Here is a 21,328-nt window from a genome sequence, read left to right as displayed (position 1 = left end):
TGAATAGAGATAAATACAGTGATTGTGCTGTGGTTAACAGCATATATAATGCATGTGAGTATAATTTCAATGCAACATTTGTCCTGTAAAGGGCATATTAGATATGTGATGGGCTGCGTTTTGTTGAAATTTCTCTGGGTCCTAAAAATTGTAAACATATTTTGATTGTGTCCCAATTAGTATTAATAGAAACCTTTTATGCTCATGTCATCTTGAACTGGAAGGGATTAAATAGTAACTTGAAAATTTAAAGCAAATTTTTTAAATACAGGAAGGCTTTGGTAAGAGAACCTTTAAGAATCTGGAGCAAAGGATAAGGGAGTAATGGAAGGAATGTTGTGTATGTCTGTGTGGTTCACAGTGAAAAGATAAGACTTTTAGCCATTGATCTCCAGTTAGATCCTCCCTGTAAAGATTTAGAGCCCCTGGCAATCTGTTTCCGATCTCTCTCGTCGTGGAAAGGTGGTCTGAATAGTTGCAACACTAGCTAGGAAGATGCAGAAAATAGTAGTCTTCCCTATACTGTCTTCAGCAAGGATAAAGCCTCATCCTGGGCTTCTGCCCAAGATTGTTTGCACTTCTATAGTAACTAGTTTATCTGAATTCTTCCCTTTTTTCCCCCTGAAATCTACTTATTTGTACAAAACTTTGTTTTAACAAAAAAGATAAGACACAAGATAGGTTAGTCGCTATGGAAGTGCAAACAAAGATATATGCAAATATATAGCCTAGACTTTATTGTTTGATTACTGGAACAGGAATTGAAGGTTTGAGTATCTTGCTGAACCTGTGGAAAAAAAAAAAGAACGAAACAATGAGAAAACAAAACAGTATTCTTCTGAAGACTACTCAAGTAGATCTTGAATTACATATGTGCCTGCTACATACTAATTAGTACAGGCTAAGCATACTTAGATGCATTAGACCCTGTTTTTTAAACAGTGCCAGTTTCCTGGGATCTTCAATTGTGGAGGGAAACTTTATTCTTTAGACATTAAGATTAATATCAGAAATATTTATTTCCCTCCATTGTCTTCAAGAGGAAATCTGTAGAAGTTGGTGTAGACTTGGTGTTTGTGCTGAAGACATCCAAACTATGCCATATAATATTATGCACACGAAGAGGAAGACTCCGAGAACCCTGTGAAAGATGGTAGCTAGAAACATGTTTCTTAACTGCAGCAGTTCATTTCCATCAATTCCCAAGTGCTCAAGGTTGGTCTGGATTGCTCCTTTTGCTGCCAGCTTCCTGTGTCTCCCGTAGCTCTTAAGCATTTGGTCAGTGAGTAGGTAGGAAGTGAGCAGAGCTTTGCTTGTATCCATGCACTGGGAGATGGTGTTTCTGAAAAATGTCAGGCCAGTAGTATTTGCATAGCTAGACTGCTCATGTCTTGTGTGGAGTAAGATCTTCCCTGTTTTTAAACATAGCTGTTGACCCATTCCTTGGGAACCACTGGGCAGTGTCGTTTAATAGTTGAGCAGTTTGAGGGATGGAAAAAAGAGTCAACCTGAAGAATTTCAATTTCAGTGACTCGGTTTTGGCAAAATAACAAGCAAATGAAGCAAGTTTTGTAATGGATGTGTGAAGTAACCAGTCTAGACAGTGCTGCCATTGTGCTGTTTATAATATTGCCTATAAAACTGGCTACCTGAAGTTAGACTTTTATGTTTGTGGTAATTTCCTGATATGAGAAAAAAGCAACAGATTAATGAACAATTGTCATTAATAATAGACTGTGGAACTAATAGAAATTAATCATAGAAACTCCACCAAAAAAAAAAAAAAAAAGGGAAGAAAATTGTGGAATACATGGTTTCAGTGTAGAAAATGGTGTTATTTTACAATATGTCATGCCTGATGTTTTTTAAAATGAATGAGGAGCTGAGTATTTGCAGATTAATTTTAGCCATTTTAAAAGACTCTCTCTTTATGGAAACAATGTTGCAGTGCCAGGTCAGTTAAAGGACATAGTTCAAAAATTTATTCTTTGCAGGGTTATTTTCCTCTTCAGTGGGATTAGTTCTCAGATCCAATTTGCTATATGGACCCATAACTAACACAGCTCAGAGATGGGAATGAGTGGTCTGGGCTGAGAGAAGAATCAGAACTACTTGTACAGATAGTCACTTCTGTACACAGTATCATAAAGTTATGGTTTGCTGTGTAGGAAGTGTCTCAATTAGTGTCTCAATTCTCATTACTGTTTGCGAACAAATCTCACAAGCTGGTGTTACCACTGCTGTCAGTGATGCTGGGAAGAACAGAGCTAGCGAGCTCTTTGCAGTTGCAAGATAGAGTTGGACTGCAGCATAAAATTTTTTTCAGTATACATACAACAGTTTGAAAATCCATTCATATTTTTATACTACTTATTTTACAGGGGGATATAATATGAAAATTAGCTGATTTTTAGTGATATAGTTAAATTACAAAACACGAAAATAAAGTCTGTCATTAAAGCAATGCTTGTGTGTAATTGTAAATCCAGGATGCTCATACAGATCCTGTGCAGGCTTGAATTTCTGCCAACATAATTAACTTCCAATAAATTTGTAGAATCGGTGTAGAATCTCTTCATAAAAGGGAAATTTATTAAAATGCCTCAGTTAAAGAAGGTAAAGAAACAGCCTTGTTTCAAAGGCTTTTAAGTTTTTTCCATCTGTTTCATTTTTGTTGATGAAAAAGGCAATATAAAAACAGTAAGTGGAATGCATTAGAATTACTTCTGTAAATGTAGAAGTGTTATGTATGATATGTGATGGTGAGTCTGGTTTATGATTCATTATTACATAATTATTATTAAGATGCGATGTTCAGCAAAATGTGTTCTACAGTAGTGAACAGCCCAGATAAATAGGAAACTGAGTTTGTTTCAATGTGAAATATAAATTCTGGGTTTTTACATTACTGCTTTTCAGGATTTTTTGGGACAAATGTTTTGTACACTGGGAGAAATAGTTGGATCACAGGGGAGCAGACTGGAAAAATCAATTGTGTAAGTATGCCATTCTTCAGTGTTGGATGAATACGTACTGCTTCATGAGGTGGGAGGATTTTTTGTGGTTTTTTTTTTACTGTAAGGTGTCTTGATATGGAATCAATAGACATGGCTTCTAAGAGAGAATAAATTATTAGGTATAATAGAAGTCTTTCTTTATAGACTATGATAATTTAAGTTCTAATTTGGACAATTAGCAAAGAAATTGATTCATCCAGAATTTTTGTCAACTTTTTTACATCTTGCATTAGAAATAGTTTGAGTATACTAAACCTAAAAATGTTTTTCCTTCTAGTTCGGAAATTAAAGCATCATAAATCTTTATTGCCTGTTGTTCAAGCATCAAGGAAGAAAACCCTCACTGTTTCAAATCCATGCATTCCTACTTGTATTACATTCCTACTTGTATTTCTATTTTTCTCAGCAATACAATTCCCAAACAATGAGGCAATCCAAAGTATCAAATATTTTCTATTTATCCTACATATTATGGTCAATGGATTTTTCTCCCACTGAGAGGATTTTGCAATCGTTTGCAAACCGTTGTTCATAGGCATGTACAGATACTTAAAGTATGAATTATTGAAACAGTCTTCATTTTCTATTCCTAAATAATGTTTGAGTAACAAAATATTTTACAATTCTTGTCTAGACATGTGCTACAAATTCACATATGACATTAAAAGCAAACATTTAAAGGTATAGCTGGACATTTTATGTGATGGTAATACCTTTTGATTTGGAATTTTTGTGGTTTGTTGTTTTTTTCTTTTAATAGTAATTGCACTGCAGTGACTGAACATGAATTTGGTTACTCTGTCTGATGGAGCGTTCTTGTCCCATATTACTGGGTTCATTATGAGTAATGTACCAGGGTTCTTCATTTAGGTTTCATCATTATCGATTTCCTCATAAGGGCAGATGACCTTTTCAGGCTTAGCAAGCCTTATATTATTCTGGGCCGAACTTTGGTGAAAACACCACACAGAGCACATATTCTGACTTTGTATTCAAATAATAAGAATCAAGGTCTGGATGAACTATAACAATTTGTAAAATTCACAATGACTTAGATATTATTTTAGTATGATTGCAAATACAAGAAAGCTCTTTAATTGGGTTATGTTAATGATACATTATTAATCTGATGTAAAATTATTAATAGATTCCTAGCTGTACATTTTCTTTTATGTATATATTTGTAATTAACCATTTCTGTTACTCTGGTGACCCTTTTATATCTATCTTTAGTGGTTTATATGGTTTATACACTACCTATTTTTTCATGTACGTATCTTGTGTCCTGTACCTGTCAACTTCAAACTTGAACATTAGTTTCAGTAGCAACTTTGAAGTCCTGTGAAAAAATCTCAGAAGTCAGCATTTTGTTATCAGTGTCCAAAATTCACCAATGACATATTTTATTAGAGACTTTTTTCTTGTTTATGTAAGGAACTTAATGTCATAGATAAAATAACTTTTAAAAAGCATTTCTCTCTTTTTTTTTCTTTTTTTTTTTTTTTGCACCAAATAGCATTGTGATGTTCTGTGGAGGTGGCCCTAAACTTTTCATCATGGTGAAAACCGTGGCCAGCTTGGAGAAGACCCACATATGATAGCTATCATTTTCTCTTTCGAGAACTTTGAAGTCTTGAGTTGTCATGCTAAAAACTCTTCTCAATACTTGAATACAATTAAATTCTTAAATTTTTAGTGTTCCAATGCAAGTGTAAGCTTGGAAAAGCATTTGAAGTTTCCTGTTTCCATGCCAAAAATAATTTCAGGTTGTCTCTAGAACTCTTTCTGGATAAAATAACAGTTCAGAACAGACCATTTAAATTGCTAAACTGAAAGAGAATTTACATAGTTTTCCTTTAATATAATCTAAGGGTCCATATAAAATCATAGAAACTTTAAAATAAAGTAAAAGAAATATTTCAATTACAAAAACTGTGGTAAACTTTGATTATATTTTAAGTTTAGAAAATATTTTAAAGAGATTTATCTACTTGAATTTCTGAGACTTATACATACCTGAAACAAATCCTTTCGAATCATAAATGTCAGGGACTGCTTTGTGGGGAGGCATTCCTGTAATTATGCCCTTCCAGTCCATTAGCCCTGACTAAATTCTGTCTGTAAATGTCTTACTTCCAATCATTTGGGTTTTGTACAAAGGCAAATTTCAGCTATTCAGGAGGACTCGTTTATCGTACAGTTCATGCTGAAAAATTGAGTAATATGAAAAAGCGTGAAAAGTCTTTGAAAACATTTTCACTTAGTGTTTTATCAAAATAAGCCTTTGATTTAGTTTCACTAATTTACAGCCAGCTGCAAATGATTCAAATTGGTTTGTAACAAATGTAAGCTGTTAGTTCTCTTGCTGAATTCCATGAGTGCTTGCGGTGGGTTGACCCTGGCTGGATGCCAGGATCCCACCAAAGCCACTCTATCACTCCTCTCCTCCGCTGGACAGGGGGGAGAAAAAATGAAACGAAAAGCTTGTGTAGAGATAAGATCACTCATCAATTATCATTGCAGGCAAAACAGACTCAACTTGGGGAAAAAATTAATTACTGATTGAATCGGAGGAGGGTAATGAGAAATAAAACCAAATCTTAAAATACCTTCCCCCGACCCCTCCCTTCTTCCCTGGCTTAACTTTACTCCCAGTTTCTCTACCTCCTCCCTGCCAGTGGCCCAGGGGGATGGGGAATGAGGGTTGCAGTCAGTTCATCACACATTGTCTTTGCCTCTCCTTCCTTGTCAGTGGGAGGACTTCCCACCCTCTTCCCCTGCTCCAGAATGGGGTCTCTCCCTCAGGAGACAGTCCTCCGTGAACTTCTCCAACTTAACACTAATAAAAAAGTAAAAAACCCACCACAAACCAAAACAAATAAAACCCCAAAACCACCCCGAAAACCCCTAAAATTTGTTGGATCAGTATTATGAGCGTTAAATTACTGTTTAATAGATTATGGCTACTGTGGAACAGTAGGAAACGGCTAATTGTAATCCAGCTCCTGAAAAAAAGCCCTGCACAAACAAACAATGAAGAATTAGTTTACCAGATTATCAGTTTTCTAATACAATAAAAAAAAATGGTTAACTTCAGAAAATATTGTGGTTATTAAACAACAGTGTTTTGTGATTCTCTTCTTAATCTCATTCTGGATATTAAACTTTTAAAAACGCATCCAGGAAATAGCATTGAGAACAAATATAGTAAGTAGTATAATAGAAGAGGTGTGTTTTGGTTACGTCATTAAAAAGCTTGTCTGCAAACAAAGGTGAAGAAAGGCATAATGACAGGTGGGGGATGCCAAATAATACCTGGCCCTGGCTACGTCCAGACCTATCCCAGGAGAGCTGTCAGCCCATAGAAGTCCTGTGTCTACACCCACAAAGGAGCACAGAGGTACGAGGCAGGTGGGGGAACTCCAGTAACCCAATTAGAGAGACAACCCCTGCCCAGGTCCTGCCAGGGCTGTCCCAGGAGAGCCTCAGTGCCATGGGATGGGGACACACTCTACTTGTTCTGGACATATTTTCAGTTCTTCATGGTCATGTTTTCAGTTCTTCATGGTGAGCAGGTTGGTTGCATAGTTTGGCTGTCTACTGGAGGACACAAACACTATCCTGTTCATGAGGACGAGAGGTTGGCCCTATTTTGTTTACTTCTACTAAAACAAAAGTTCGCTAACTTTTCACTATCTAGGGCTAACTTATGCTAACTGCCACAGTGAATTGCACTGTTGCAACTCCACTGTCTATTTTGACTAGTTCTCGGTTGACTCTACCTGGAGGCCTGGGGTGACTTGGTCAGAGAAAGGTGTTGACTTTGAAGACACCTATATTTAGTAAGACAAATCTTGCTGACTTCTTGAAAGTCTTTATAGTTCTTTTTGCCTCCCAAGTGGTAAATTATTCAGCACACTACACGTTTTTTTTTCTGAGAAAATTCCCAAAATTTATTTTGAACATGTAGATTAAAAATCATCCATTCAGCAGTTTGTTATCACTTGATACAGGTTAAGCAAAGTCTGAAGTGAGTAACAGATGAAGTTTAAAGTTTGAAATTAGATATGAGAAAGAAGACGATATCAGTGAAGTTTCTATGGGGAAAAAAAAGGGAAAAAAAATTGTATGGGTCTGTGTAATACATTTTCTCTTGGATAAACAAACATTGTTCAGGCCTGGTTTCTGATACTCTGTTGTATGACAGATTACTAAATGGACCCAAATCAGTCGTCTCCCTGAAAGATTTTGAAATATACTTTTCTTTTGGTTTATGTGGTGTGGGTAGATACTTGTTAATGTTAATGAGATAGTGTTCATGACTTTTTATCCACTCTTTCCAGTGTTGAAGTTTTATTTTGTCATTGGTGCTTTTGACGGTGCTGTGGCTAGACAACTGTGCCTGGTTGGTTGTTCTCTCTGGACTCTCTGAAGTCTGGATACCTTGGTGTCTAGGAGACATTTGTTGTCTTATTCATTAAGCCATTGCATTGCATTTCAGGATTGTTTGCTTATAGACATGTGGTTAATGACTCTTTGTGTTCAAATAACAGTGATTCAACTGACAACATTGCATGTCTTCTGTTCCTAAGGATATTTACTGCTTTGAATTTACTGTTCTCTGTACAAAGTCAAGTCCACATTCACATAACTTGAATGTTCTTTATGATCTGTCACTTGAGATCAGAGAGCTTTTTCTCTTCACAGTATTTCTGAAGTTCATTAACATTTTGCCTTTTCTGTTCTCTGCGAACAGCTGTACAAACAAGAGGATGCCCAGTCCTGTTTTAGTCCCAATCAGCTACCCTACTGAAGTAGCACTTTTTGTACTTAAGTAGCTTGAGAAGCTTGAATTCCATTCTGTGACTGGCATTCAAGTAAGCTCTGACATTCTTTCAAAATAAAAATTAGAAAGACTTGTAGCTTAAACTTCAGCTCTATCTCCTTTGGACATTTCACAAAAGCCTCATGAGATTCAGGACTCCATGGCTGCCATGAGCTGGCCAACTCCAAGTCAGATTGTGTGTCACCGGGAAAAGTTCACCTAGAAAGTGCCATGAAAGGATATGCTTGTCCTTCATCAAAATGAAGATAGAACATCTCAAGCCTAGAGGGTCACCATTGCAGCAGTCTGTCAGGCAGGCTGAAACATACCTTGATACTAACCTTCATGGTAAGTGTGAAAGTGGAGATATACACACACATTTTTCTTCTTTGCCTACGTGAGCAGGCTTGACTTGCAGTTTCATTGCACCAGCAATTTATGCCTCTGAGGCATGAACCTGATAGTATTTGGTTGTGGCAGGTATGAGGATGTCTACTGAACCTCCCTCTCTGTTTCTGACACCGTAAAGGGCTTTGAACTCAATGCAGTCTGTCACAGAAGACTCCTGCTCCCAGTATGGTAGTGTGCTAGCCTGTTATCCCTGTGACTATGACCACTTTTGTTCAAGAACATGCTTTAGTGTTGCACTTATTTAGAGACTGGCCAGGTATAGAGGTGAAGATTTGCTCTGGATAATTTCTCTTGGAAAATACACCTAGTCGTGCGAAGCAGGTGAAGTGGAGAATCTGACATTTTAACATTAATGTTTACTCTCTTTACCTATTGGGTTACTAGATTCATTAAATGCCTTCTCAAGACAAGGTCCATATGTAAGGTTTGCTCAGACTGGCCTTGCATGCCCCCGTTGTATTAGCGTGAAAGGATAAAGTGCAGATGTACCTGCTTCTAGAAATGGCACAGCTTTATTTTTCTCTCAAGAGAGCATCACCTGGAAAGACATTATTCAGAATTAGATATTTGCATGTTCTGTCTTCCTAGACAGAAGATGCTAGCCACATTTATAACTCGGAGGAATGTTTCTTTCAGGATCTACTAAGTGCATTCCTGTAGGGATTCCCTTTAATGAGAAGGCAGAGCCATTGCAAAACTTAATGAGCGTTCTATGCTAGTTATTCACATCTGAGTGTCATTGCCTGCTAATGAGGCTGTACTGGAGCCAGCTGGCCTATTTTGAGAAGTTTTTTCTTCTGTCATCTTGCTGTGAACATAATTGATAGAAAAACATCTGAACCCTGGAATTGGGACTTCCTATGTATTTGTCCTATCCTCTTATCTGTAGTTGTGACTGCCAGAGGGCTAGGTTCTGTAAACTCAGGGATAAGGCTATAAATTTTTGAGTGATCTGAAAAACGTTCCATCCTCTGCCTCATCTCAGTTTCAGCTTGCAAAATTGGAGGCTCTGTTTAACCTCTCAGGTTTGAGTTACCTGATAAATTGTCATCTTTCTCTGATTTTTTTTTCACCAACTCTGGAAAGGTCATGTTTTCAGTCTTTGTTAAAGCCCAAATGGTCTTCAGACTTCTCTAGGTGCTACAGATGTGGTGTCTCAGACGTGGAATCATTTGCTCTAAGGTGACAATAATTACTCCTCAAGACTGTATCTTGTCTAGAGACATGCAGGTATTGTCGAGGACCTTTCATTTGATGATGGTTTTCTGTTGGTTCCTCTAACAATCACATTATTTGCCCCCCTCAATTACTGTCCAACTATTGTTCCCTCAAATACTGTCCAAAAAGAGGTGATCGCTGTAGAACACCTACAGGTTCTGGGCTCTCAAACCAGTAGGACCCACTGAAACTTAGATCTTCCTCACATTTTACCTTCCTTTATTCAGTTTGCACCCTGTTCACACTTAGACTGGCACATTTTCTATACCTGGGTGTCAGATAAGCAGCACTGAGTGTTGGAGTTGCATTGGTTATGCAATACAGAATGCCTCATTATTACCCCACAAATCCTGATCTGTAACCCTTTCCAGAGAAACTTAACCTGAGAAATTCGTTACCTGAACATAAATTCTATATTGTCACTTCAGTGCTATAGAACGAATTCCAGGGCAGCTCAATACCAGCTGTTTCTTAAAGCTAAAGATGAGCAGTGGCACTGCATTCTGGATGTAAACAGGTGGAACTCTACCTGCTTGTCTTCAAGGTGATATTAGTCAGTATTCCCCTGGCAGTTGGAAGGACTGGTCTGTAATGCTGAATCTCCTAGCACTGTATTTTCATACAGTGATAAGTCCAGCTTGAAATATTTTGTTATTTTCTCACAAGGCATTATTGCTGGTTAAGTCTTTCCATTTGTCTGATCTGTGACCACTGATGTTATTGTCAGGATGCTGACTTTACATTTAAGGATTTTTTTCTTAATGAATGGTTTGTAAGGGCATTTGTAAGAGAACAAACTTTTCAGTGTCTGCAAATGGTCCAGTACCTTTTTAACGTTTGTAGTCTAAAGACCAGCATACAAAGTTCATACTTAATAGCATCGCAAAGTGTAGAGGTTGATTGGTAGAGTTTTTAGTTCCTGAATAATCAGAAGTTTTTGTTCTGTAGGGAAGTTCTGTGCTAATCTCAAGTAAGCATTTTAATTTCTTCACTAGCCATCATGGTAATATTATCCTTCTTTTGTAAGACACGTGTCCTCAAGAACCTTGCTAATATGACAAGCCAAACCTTACCCCAAGTGCTTTCAGACATGACTGTACTGTGTGTACTTTTCATATCTACTCAACAATCAAGAATTCCTCTTTTTTTCTGACATGCCCACCCAAGTATCTTCAGGAGATTGCCTCTCCAGTTTCCCCCATCCTTCAGAGTGATAAATCCAGTCACATGTATCTCTTGGGTTTGGGCATCCCTTGGCCTTCATGTTCATAAGATGAAATGAAGCATGTCTTTGCATAAATATCTTCATTTGCAAATCTCAGTTTGAGACAGGCAGGCATTGACTGTCATGTATTATAATGGCAGGCAGGGTGGCACAAGGTTCTCTATCAAATGGCAACTGTTTGGTGACCAGTTTGTCAGAAATGGTGCTTGCTTATCAACTGTTTACTTCAGGCCTCCAGCTCTTCAGGAGGTGATCAGAGTTGTATTTTTCACAGTCTAGTATCTATCACAATCTTTTGGAAGTGGGGTAAGTCTATTTGACTTTTTGTACCAAAGGAAATGTTTGATGCTTTTTCTTCAAAGTACTGTCACTGCCCGGACTATGTCTCAAATGTGTCCCTAATGGCACAGTTAACTGGGCTTAAATACTTCAGAAGGAAGAATTTTGGTTCAGGTAGTGGTAATTCTGATACTGGTGCTTTCTGTTTGAGTTGGCATAACCTACAGAATTTTGGTGCTGGGAACTTGTTTATTTTAGTTATGCTTCTGAGATTTCTTCCTCCCCTGTCAAAGCCAGGGTCATGGTCATTTGTTCCTTGAAACATTTTACCATGTAAGGTCAATATCACCCTGATCACGAAGTCATTTTTACTAGTGCTATTACTACCAAATTTCAGAAGTTTCTGAAGCTTCAAGAAGTACTGTTTAAAAAAAAAAATGCAGCTTTTTCATCCTTTGAAAATCAGAGATTTCAATTTCAGTATCCCATTGCTACAGAGGCTAAAATGGGTAATTTTCGGTCTTGAGCTGTTGAAGGTGACAGATTTAAAACCATATGATTTGAAGATGCTGATAAAACTGTGAATCATACTGTGTAACATTTGGAATGACTAGATTCTTTTTTTTTCTGTTATTTGGAGAAAATTCTCCTGTTTGGTCTTATTGTACTTTATAGATCATACCAAATTAAATGGAAGAGTGCCATTAGTATTTAAATCATCATTTAAAATTTCACAACAAAAACTTGAATAGTTTCCCTATACATTGTTTTCCTTGTGAAATTCAGACTTACCATGTAGCACTGAGGAGGTCCAGAAGAGCAGTCATGTGTTTCTCTGATTACTGGCAAATGACTGCAGTGGTATAGCAGCAGTGTTCCCTTATGTATTCCGTATAGACTTAAACATCGACTTCTAAACAAGAATGTCAGTGAGCTTGCATAAATTTGCATCAGTATTTGCTTCTCTATTCATAATTTCTCAACTTTTATCTGCTTCTAAGAACTATTTTCTCACCAGTTCTTAATTATACCACAGTCTTGCTAAACTTCCTTGAAGTTGTAGAGCATTGTAAAAAATTTTAAAAGGATTAAGGAAACTAATAAGCAAAATAACAACAACAGTAAATGTTTACATAAATTTTTTGCTATAACAGAAGAACAGGAGTGCCCTCTAGTTCTCTTAGAAAAATCTAAAAAATACAATAAATTTGAAAATATAATTTTACCTTTGTGTCTTCTTGGAAAGTGATTTTATTCAAGTAATTAATTATTTTCAAGAAAGATGTAAAGAAATAAAGAACTGGAAATAAAATGAGCATAAGCAATAGCATTAGTTTTGAAAAAAAAATCTAGAAGTAATTGCCAAGGTGTGTTAGTGGACACACTGATAGACTGTTAGGATATTACAGAACTTCTCATTTATAGTATAACATCATGCAAAAAGTTGTCTCTCAATATTTCTCATCCACCTCGCCCCCCCCCCCCCCCCAACCCCCCCCAAAAAAGACTGCTGGAACTAATACTGTCAGATTACGTGTGGCTTTTCTGTTCCTATATTGTTCTTTATGCTAAGGATCTGTTTTGTGCTTTCTGGTGTTGCAGCAGGATGTTTTTAATTGCTGTCTGGGTGAATTATAATTTATTTTGCAACTGCTGTATCTGATATGATGGCAAGATTGCTATTATTATTCATAAATGTTTCAGAATAAATGTAAAATAAGGCTGGTGAGTAGTATTAAATATAGTTTATATATATTTTGTTTAAAGAAAATTTGCAAAAGGATGCTTTTCACAAATCAGTAAGTTGTAGAGTCATCTCTAAATAAAACATCAATGGGAGGGTGTAAAATAGAATTCTGATATTGTCATTTCATCCCATTTAAACTTTTTATGATTTCCTTTAAAATTGAAACAGATTTGTTTGTTGCTAGTTAGAATAAATATGCAACTCATTAACCAATTCACTTAGGATAAACTAACTTTTTTTCACAGGACAAGTGATAGAAAAACATGACCATATAGCATGCTATCAAGTTTTGTGACTTGAAAGCTTACCTTGTGCTTATCTGTGTCAGTTGTAACTGTCATAAATTATATTAACGAGCTCAGGTGATGTAGTTGTATTTTCTTGCAGAGGAATTCCTGGGAAGAAATGTGGAACAGTCATAGTAACAGCAGAGGAACTAGGCTGTTGCCGAGTAAGTGTGTATTCATTGCAGTTTGAAAAATAAAATTAAAATGATTTTGTGATTTACGCTGCACTAGGTTGTCCAAGGTATAACGTATAAATTCGCATTTTGTGTTATATGTAAGAAGTTAGGATACATTTTTCCCATCAGTTACTCTGAGTTTTAGATAGAAGAAGCAGAAAACAATGCAAAGCATAAAGTTTTTAATTCTTAGATGAGTTTTAAATATAGTCTTTTTTTTCCTCAAGTAATTAATCACATTTTAATCTCTTAATGTCCAATTTTTAACAAAGATCCATTTGTTTCAGCCATGGAATTATATTTCCATTATGGAATATTGACATTACATGAACATCAAAGTAAAATTTTGGATTTTTAACCTTATAATTAAAAGGTTTTATGCTAGTAACAAGTCATAATATTTTAAAAATGCAAAATTAATGTTTATTGGAAAAAACTAGTAAGGTTTTTCAAAGAATCACCATAAAAGAAGAGTTTAAACAGTTTCCTTTAAAGAAAGTGAGAACTTCTATGGCCTATTAATGGCAGATGCCTACTTATGTAATAGAAAACAGAATATTGGGGGAGAGGGCAGTGGGGAATTTGGCTGGTTAAGGGGAGAGATATGGTGTGGTCATGACCTTCCCCAAGAATGTTACCAGTCCTCGCCCTCCTAGGGTTCATGGAGAAGTGGATTGGCAGAGGAGGAGGCTTACTGGTCAGAAAGCACCTGGCAGCCAGGCCAGCTCAGTTGCTTCCCAGCACTGAATGAGCTAGCAGCAATCCATAAATTATAGGGAAATAGAGACTGGAAGGAAGAATAAGGAAGGATTATAGATACAGGATGATAAAGATTGGTTGGAATCTGAGGAGGGGGGGCAGTTTGTCAAAGCATGGTATATGTTGGATGGGGCTGTGGGTGTATCTTTGAAGAGTTTGCAATGACAAGATAGCAAATCTTAAATGAAGAAAGCAATAGTATCAGATACTTGAGGAGAATGTACAGGGGATCCGGAGAGTACAAGATTAGATACATGAACCTACAAAAATACCTTGAGGCTTGAAGAGATTTGTTTCTGGGGCTTAGTTTTTGTAATGTGGTGGTGTTGAGGAGGTAATGCTTCGCCTTTTGTATAACTTTTAACTTCTATACCATGTCATAAGTGGTTAATTTTTTTCTATTTCTGCAAGAGTCATGTTTCTCTTTTTACTAATATATCTGATAGCTAATCTGTTTAGGCCTTATTTTCTTAAGTTCATTAGATACTGACGTAAAAAGAAATCCTTCGTTTTATGCCTCATTTCCATCTTAGTCAAGTTTGTATTATTTCTCTGCAGATGTGCTGTAGTGGTATATTTGAACATAGGCTCAAATCTTACTTGTCTTTTCCAGACAACCTGCCATTCCTGCACAGTTATGTTAATAGGGTGCACCAACTTGGTCTCATTCAACTGCCATTTAGCAGTAGGAAATTCCCGTGTTACTAGTACAAATGAATAAGTATGGTCATGGAAAATGCCTGTCTTTCCCTTCTGTTTTACATTGGCTTAAACTTTTGTACATAGTACATGATCAAAATGTTAACACTTTTACCAGATGACAAAATGGGTGCATCATTTAATTGCTTTCCTGCAGAAATTGTACTTCTATAATTCTTAGTAAGTTAAGCTCCTACCATTCTCAAGAGATGTTTGCCATCACACCAAGCATGTGTTTGTAACCTTAAAAGAGACTAAAGGCAGGTTTTTTCCTGATATTCTGGATTTATCCCCCAAGACCAGCATTTGTGTTCCAGTTGTAACAAACTATTTAAAAGTCATAAATACGTCATTAAATCCATAATCAGAACAGGATTTTTTTTTCTTTCCCTTTTAATGAAGACAAATAATGGATGCCATCCAAGGACTTCATGTTCTTCCAGATTTGCCCCACTCAAATTTTACATATATGATGACTAGTTCAAAATCACTGAAGGGAGCTTGCAAACAGTTTGTGACTTAATCTCTCTCTCTTGCACTCTTTTGCATCCTGTGTCATGCTCCTTCATGTGCACACTCTCTCACGCAATCTATTGCTCTGTCTCACCAGCTCTCACATCCTTTCTCTGTGATATTTTCCTACCTAAGTTAATTCAGTTTTTGGATTAATTCTTATCTGATCTTCTGAGATTTTTTGCCAGACCTTTATAGCTCGTATTCAGAATGGCAAAAATTCTTAGAATCACTGAATTGCTGAGGTTGGAAGAGACCTTGGGAGATTGTGTAGTCCAACCCTTCTGCTCTTCTTAGAGCAGGTTACTAGGGGCTCTGTGCAGTCAGCTTTTGAGTATGTCCAAGGAGACCCCACAGTCTCTGTTTCAGTGTTCTGTAGTTTTTAAAATTGATTCTAATATGTGTTCTTTGCCTGTGCATCTACTTCCCTCAGAACGCAACTTCGAATGTCAGAATTTACTGGAAAAGTCCTGAGGCATTTAGCATAGAAATTTACCCTACCTCTGCACCCCCTTACAAAGGAATTCTTGGTTCCAGCAGTTGAAACTGCACTATAAGGACATTGCAGGAATGCAGATACGTAGAGGGCACCAAGAAGGCAGATACCTTCATTTATTTTGTTTTCTAGTTGTGTGGTTGTTAGTCAGTGATAGTTTTTTAATTGATTTTAGTGTAGTAAACTGCATGTTGTATGTAATTTTTCTGTATTACCCATTTCAGGATTCAGTTTTAATGCAATTTTGTGCGAACAAACTAGACAAGAAGGACTTCTTTGGGAAATCTGATCCTTTCCTTGTATTTCATCGAAGCAATGAAGATGGCAGGTAGATGCTTGTTAAGTATTTTTGCTGCTAAGCAGTAGGCAACTTATTTATTTGCAGATGGTAATATAGTTTTAATTTTTTTATATTTGTTTGCTTAAGCTGTGTTTCTTTTATAAAGTCTGTTGGATTCAAGTGTATCATGTTATGCAGTATAGGAATAAAACTATTGTAGCAAATAGATCAAATATTGCAACTCAGGGTTTTAAGAGTTAAATGATAAATATAGAGAATTATGAAAATTGATTGTAATAAAAACAAATAGTGTTACTTTTGCTACGATATAGTATACCTTTAAATCAAATAAAATTCTCAAATAGAATTGTAGCTGCAGAATATGCTAATGCTTAGAAATTGTTTTAGATAAGAACATCTTATACTGCAAATTTGGAAATATCTTTCATCATTCTGACAGAGTTCTGGGAAATAAAGTTCAAAAATACCTTAAATAGCTTTTTTTTTTTTTTTCTTTTTTTTTCTTTCACAAGTGGCAGTTTGCTACATGCCTTAGTTTGTTAAAGTAGGTTAATCTGTCCTTTTCTGCTGCTAAGACTTGACATGCTAACTTCTGGTCAACATGCTGCTGATGTGAGGATCTACTGGCAGGTTAAGTTTTCTTGGAAACTGATAGTCCTCACATACAAGATTGTTTCAAACCAAAGGCTGGACATGTGTGATATTACTTGTTTCAGTAGCTTAACTGGAACGTAAACCTGTGTATGGGTATATGTGTGTCTGTTCCCTGCTCTTTCACTCTTGGAGGCAGATTATAGGAACAGCTTCCTGAACAAATGCTGAGTGTCTTAAATCACAAACCTGGAGCAGTTATGGCTCCTTTGTGAGTGGCATTAAGGTCACTAGTGGAATTTCTCTGGACGTTACTGGGAGTGCTGGTATAAGCAGTTTCTCTTAGCCTTGAGTGCCATGCTTCTTTGTGTCCTTCTGGGAGGTGAGTGTTGAGCCACCAATTCTTTATTGGTCTCCCAAATCCAGCAGGAAGTTGGGGCAGTACTTCTGCATTTGTGGGCAGAAGGATGTTCACTTTTCTGTCTCTTAGCTTCAGGCATGCCTTCTGAATCATAGCCAGGATAAAAACATAGCCCTTTGAAATGTAAGGAAGATATTCCCTCAGAGGACAGCTTTAGTTACATCTGTATGTAGAATTTCAGTAGTGATTTCACCAGTGACCTTGCCTCCTGTTTTCTTTTGAACAATTCAGTCCACAAGGTGAGGATTCAAAAGAAGTCTTCTAATTTTGCGTCATTTAGAGAAAGCAGAATGCCCTAAAACAATTCATTGCATTTCACCAGAGAGGGTGATCATAGGATCTCACAGAGACTTACGTGTTTTACCTGAGGCAGCCCTAGTTAAAAAATCATAGACATGAAATGGGGAACAAGAATCATAAAGCCGTGGTTCCCTCAGCTCAGTTTCTTAATTGCTAAGCAAGAGTCAAGTCCTTACCAGACCACTTTCTTTCTGGATATGTGTCTGATTCCTGGCTGTACAAGGCCTGTTTAAACAAGTGTTATGGAGACTGCTCTTGCTTGAAATAATGGACCGAATGGTTGTAATTCTTGTCGAAGTTTTTGGTAAAAAAAATTTTAAGTTTACTGTTGTTCAGCACCATAGTCCATAATCTCTCAAACAGATCTGTCCACTTCAGTCCTCTCTTCTCTCTGATTTCACTGCATTTCTTTTTTTCTTAAATTTTATATGGACATTGTATGAGTGAATACAGATTACAGCTCTTTTGATTGCATGTTTGATGACACAAAAGAAAAAGTAAATAAATACAAAACATATTTTTTTTTTATTACAGTTTTACCATCTGCCACAAAACAGAAGTCATAAAAAATACCTTAAATCCAGTGTGGCAGGCATTCAAGATTTCGGTCAGAGCACTGTGCAATGGAGACTATGACCGGTAAGCTGTAGGTTAAGCTTTCTTAGCATATATGGGTTTTTTTCCTCCCTAACTCAGGTTCTTTTATAGGTACGTGCATTTTTCTATGCAATTCAGTTCCTGATGTTATTTAGGTTATTTTATCAGCATTATGAAAAGATAATACGTGTTCAAAACCATTCATCACGTTAAAGAATTTAGAAAAATAAAGCCAATATGCTAGATCTGTAGGAAGTATAGTGGTGATCTCTGGAAAAAAATTCTTTGCTGTCTATGGTTTGATTAAGAAACAGAAAGAAAAGACTAATTTGAAGAATGACCACTGTTACTAGTGTGCACAAGTATTTTTTAATAATGTTTCAGTGAAAAATTATGATCAGTGTTCCTTGGGTAACATTGTAATGCCAGAGAATGCTGATAAATAAAAGCCTTTAAAATGTATAGGCAAGTAGACAAGAAATGCAGAAGGTAATCATCATCTTCAGATTTGAAGTTTGAAGTGATCCCAATGCAAAAGGATCCGTCTTTGAAAAACATGGTAAAAATACCATGGTTTTAGCCAATATTTTACCAATAAGAACAAGCAAATTAGTTAAGTTGAGGAACGATGCATATTTTTACTCTTCCTAAAAAATGGACATGTTAACTTCTAACAATATCAACAAGAAAAATATTTAACTCCGCAGTGATGACTTCTTGTTCTGTTGTCACCATTCATATTATTGAAATGAATGTAGATATTGGTGGTGTTAAGTAGTACCCACTTAAATGTCTGGTAGTTTATCTAACTCTGTTACCTGAAATCTGGAGTACTGGAATTATTTTTGTAAGATTCTGAGAAAGTATAATTTTATCAATTGGTCATAATACTTTTAGCAGTGTGTAGTGTAATATTTAGTTTAAAATCGTGAAGGAAATATATGAAGACTAGAATAAAAATATGCATAATACATGAGCTGAATACAGTAGATAGATGTGCTAAGGTTCAATTCAGCTTTATACAGACTGTGAAAAATACAAGAGATGCAAAACGTACTTGTCTGGTTATTTCAAAGGCAAAAGGTCAAAAATCTGATTTGAATGCTTTGTAACCTCCTAAACATGTGTTTTATGTTATTGAGATTGGTATGATCATATCTTATTATCTTATATAAGTTAAGGCATTTTATCTTATTGATTAAAATAAAAAGAAATTTGGTATTGCATTCTTCTAATCATGAAATAATGTTTCCATCAGCAGAAGCCAAATCCTTTGTTGAAACATGTTGCTGCATGTAGGGAAATTAAATAAGACTTTGCTCAAATTGATAATTTTCCTATGAATGTGTCTTTGAAATATCTTTAATTTGGAATTAAAGTAGTTATTTTTCTTTTCTACCTCTATTTTTATTTTCAGCTTCCATGTACGTGATTACCATCCATTCATGTACATTTTATGTTACTGTAGTACCTTATTTTGCCATGTCATAAATTTATTGCATTACTTTGTCAAGCTAATTATTTGGTAAAATGTGTACACTAAAATTATTTTATTTGGTTACTGTGAAAGCCTAGTCTTCTGGGGTGGCATTCCTTAAACTTGTGATTTACTAGCTATTGCCAGGGGATAAGCAATCAACTCTTGAATCGACTGACTGAACCTCAGTAGTCCATACGAAGAAGCAGGAGAGGAAGAAGCACTTACATTCACTAAGCTAAGCAAAATGCTTTAACAGTAATAAACTTAAAACTCTGTCTTTATGAGCTGCTTATTAAAAAGCCAAAGCTAATAGACTTGTGATTTTTTTTTTTTTTTTTTTTCCTTAGGAGAGTGGTATTTTTTAATCCGTTTTTGAGGGAATGGCCATTTTTAGTCTTTTCTACTGGATCTTAGCTGCTTTGCTTGATCTGTTCCAGTATTTGATGTCATGTTCCTTCAAACTGAAGGAAAAAAGGTTCTCCTACATTGCTAACACCCTCCTTGTGAAGTACTTGGTACAGTCATGGTCAGCCGTGTTGGTTACTCTTTCAATTAGATTCAATATAAATACAACAATTTCATAATAAGTGCATTCTAATCAAATAGAATTTTTAACTTGTATATGGGTTCATGTGCATAATGAAGCTAGTCTCTTGATGCTGCACTGTTTATCATGTTAAAAAAAAGGTTTTCATAATAATTAAAAAAGATATTATGGTAGTGTCATATTGAAAAACTCCAGCATTCCAAAAGATAATTAAGAAGTATAATAGCATGTCTCAAATTATTGATTCTACTTTGAATGCCTTCAACATAATGTGCTCAGTGAATGCCTTTTGAATAAAAGGTTCCATGGAACTTCATAATCCTGCCTACAACAATCGTGTTTCAAATTAAGAAATACTCATTAGTTGTCAGATTAATTCAAATTAGTATCTGCTGATAGTTCAGAAGAAGCATCCATAGTGTGGGGTTTTTTTTAGTTGAAAACTTTTCTTTTAAAGGCAAGAATTAGATTCCCAAGCTCATAAAAACACAAACCCCAAAAGTCTTTTTCAGATAATGGTAGTTTCACAGATCAAATTTTGGTGCTCTGGGTTCTGTGATAGATGTGAAGGTGGGAATAATATCATTAGTAAGAATATATTGCAGTAAACATTCATTCTGGTTTTAGGGAGAGTAAATCTTCAGTTAGTGTATGCTCCTGAGTGAGCTCTGTCCACTTTTTTGTTGTGAAAAGGTCAGGATTTGTTTTTGTCAAAGTACATAAACATACGATATGTTTTAAGCCATCACAGGGATGGGTTTTCAGTACTGAAGTGGTGCTTAGCGTCTCTAATATTTTTGTTCTCTTTCTTTCTCTTAATATGAGCTCTCAAATATCACACAGTTATTTTTAAGACAGAGATATCTGAAACCCCAACATCCTCTATTCTGTTGATTTTTTTAAAATTAAAGATTTTTTTTTAGAATTAAGATAGAGAACCCATAGAGAACTGTGTCCTTTAAGATAAAAATAGCTGTGTAGAGAGGGTAAAATATCAGTATGTGAAGATTTGAAAGGCCCTGTAATATCTTGCATGCCATGCAAAATACGTAAAACTCGGATCTGTGGTCAATCCTTTTAATATTAAATAAATTTCAGGAGAGAGGAGCTTTATTCACAGAAGAATTGCTTATATTGAAGTTGCATGTCTGAAGATCCTTCTCGAGAATTTGCTTGATAATCTTAAGAATTCAGGTTTTCTCACCGAGATGATTTGGCTATTTGAACACAGATTTGTAAAATAATTCAAAACTTAAGTTCCACTAAACCTTATGCAAATCTTAACTTACTAGCGTGTCCTGTTTTAGTAGTAACAGGTTTTGAAACCTGGAAGTAAAAGAATGGTTCTCTAGCAAAAAAACCGCACCTCTGTGATACTGCTTTTTTACTAAATTAAATAGGTTTTCCTTTCAAGGTCAAATACTTGGTGGGATAAAGTA

At 35.9% G+C, this 21,328-nt stretch overlaps 1 protein-coding gene across 1 annotated transcript in view; it reads left to right on the top strand.

Moving 5' to 3' along the window:
- The window catches only part of CPNE8 (copine 8), a 108,284-nt gene that overhangs the window by 37,685 nt on the left and 49,271 nt on the right, over positions 1-21,328 (top strand). Inside the window, exons 6-9 of the mRNA XM_086473898.1 lie at positions 2,920-2,996; positions 13,110-13,173; positions 15,877-15,980; positions 17,800-17,904. Coding sequence (XP_086330024.1) covers positions 2,920-2,996; positions 13,110-13,173; positions 15,877-15,980; positions 17,800-17,904 — 350 coding nt within the window. The remainder of the gene's footprint in view (positions 1-2,919; positions 2,997-13,109; positions 13,174-15,876; positions 15,981-17,799; positions 17,905-21,328) is intronic.

This window comes from Leptosomus discolor, chromosome 1 (genome assembly GCF_034619465.1).
Source record: "Leptosomus discolor isolate bLepDis1 chromosome 1, bLepDis1.hap2, whole genome shotgun sequence".
NCBI classification, from domain to species: domain Eukaryota; kingdom Metazoa; phylum Chordata; class Aves; order Leptosomiformes; family Leptosomidae; genus Leptosomus; species Leptosomus discolor.
Note: the sequence above shows the minus strand (reverse complement) of the source record. Positions and strands in the feature narration are given on the sequence as shown.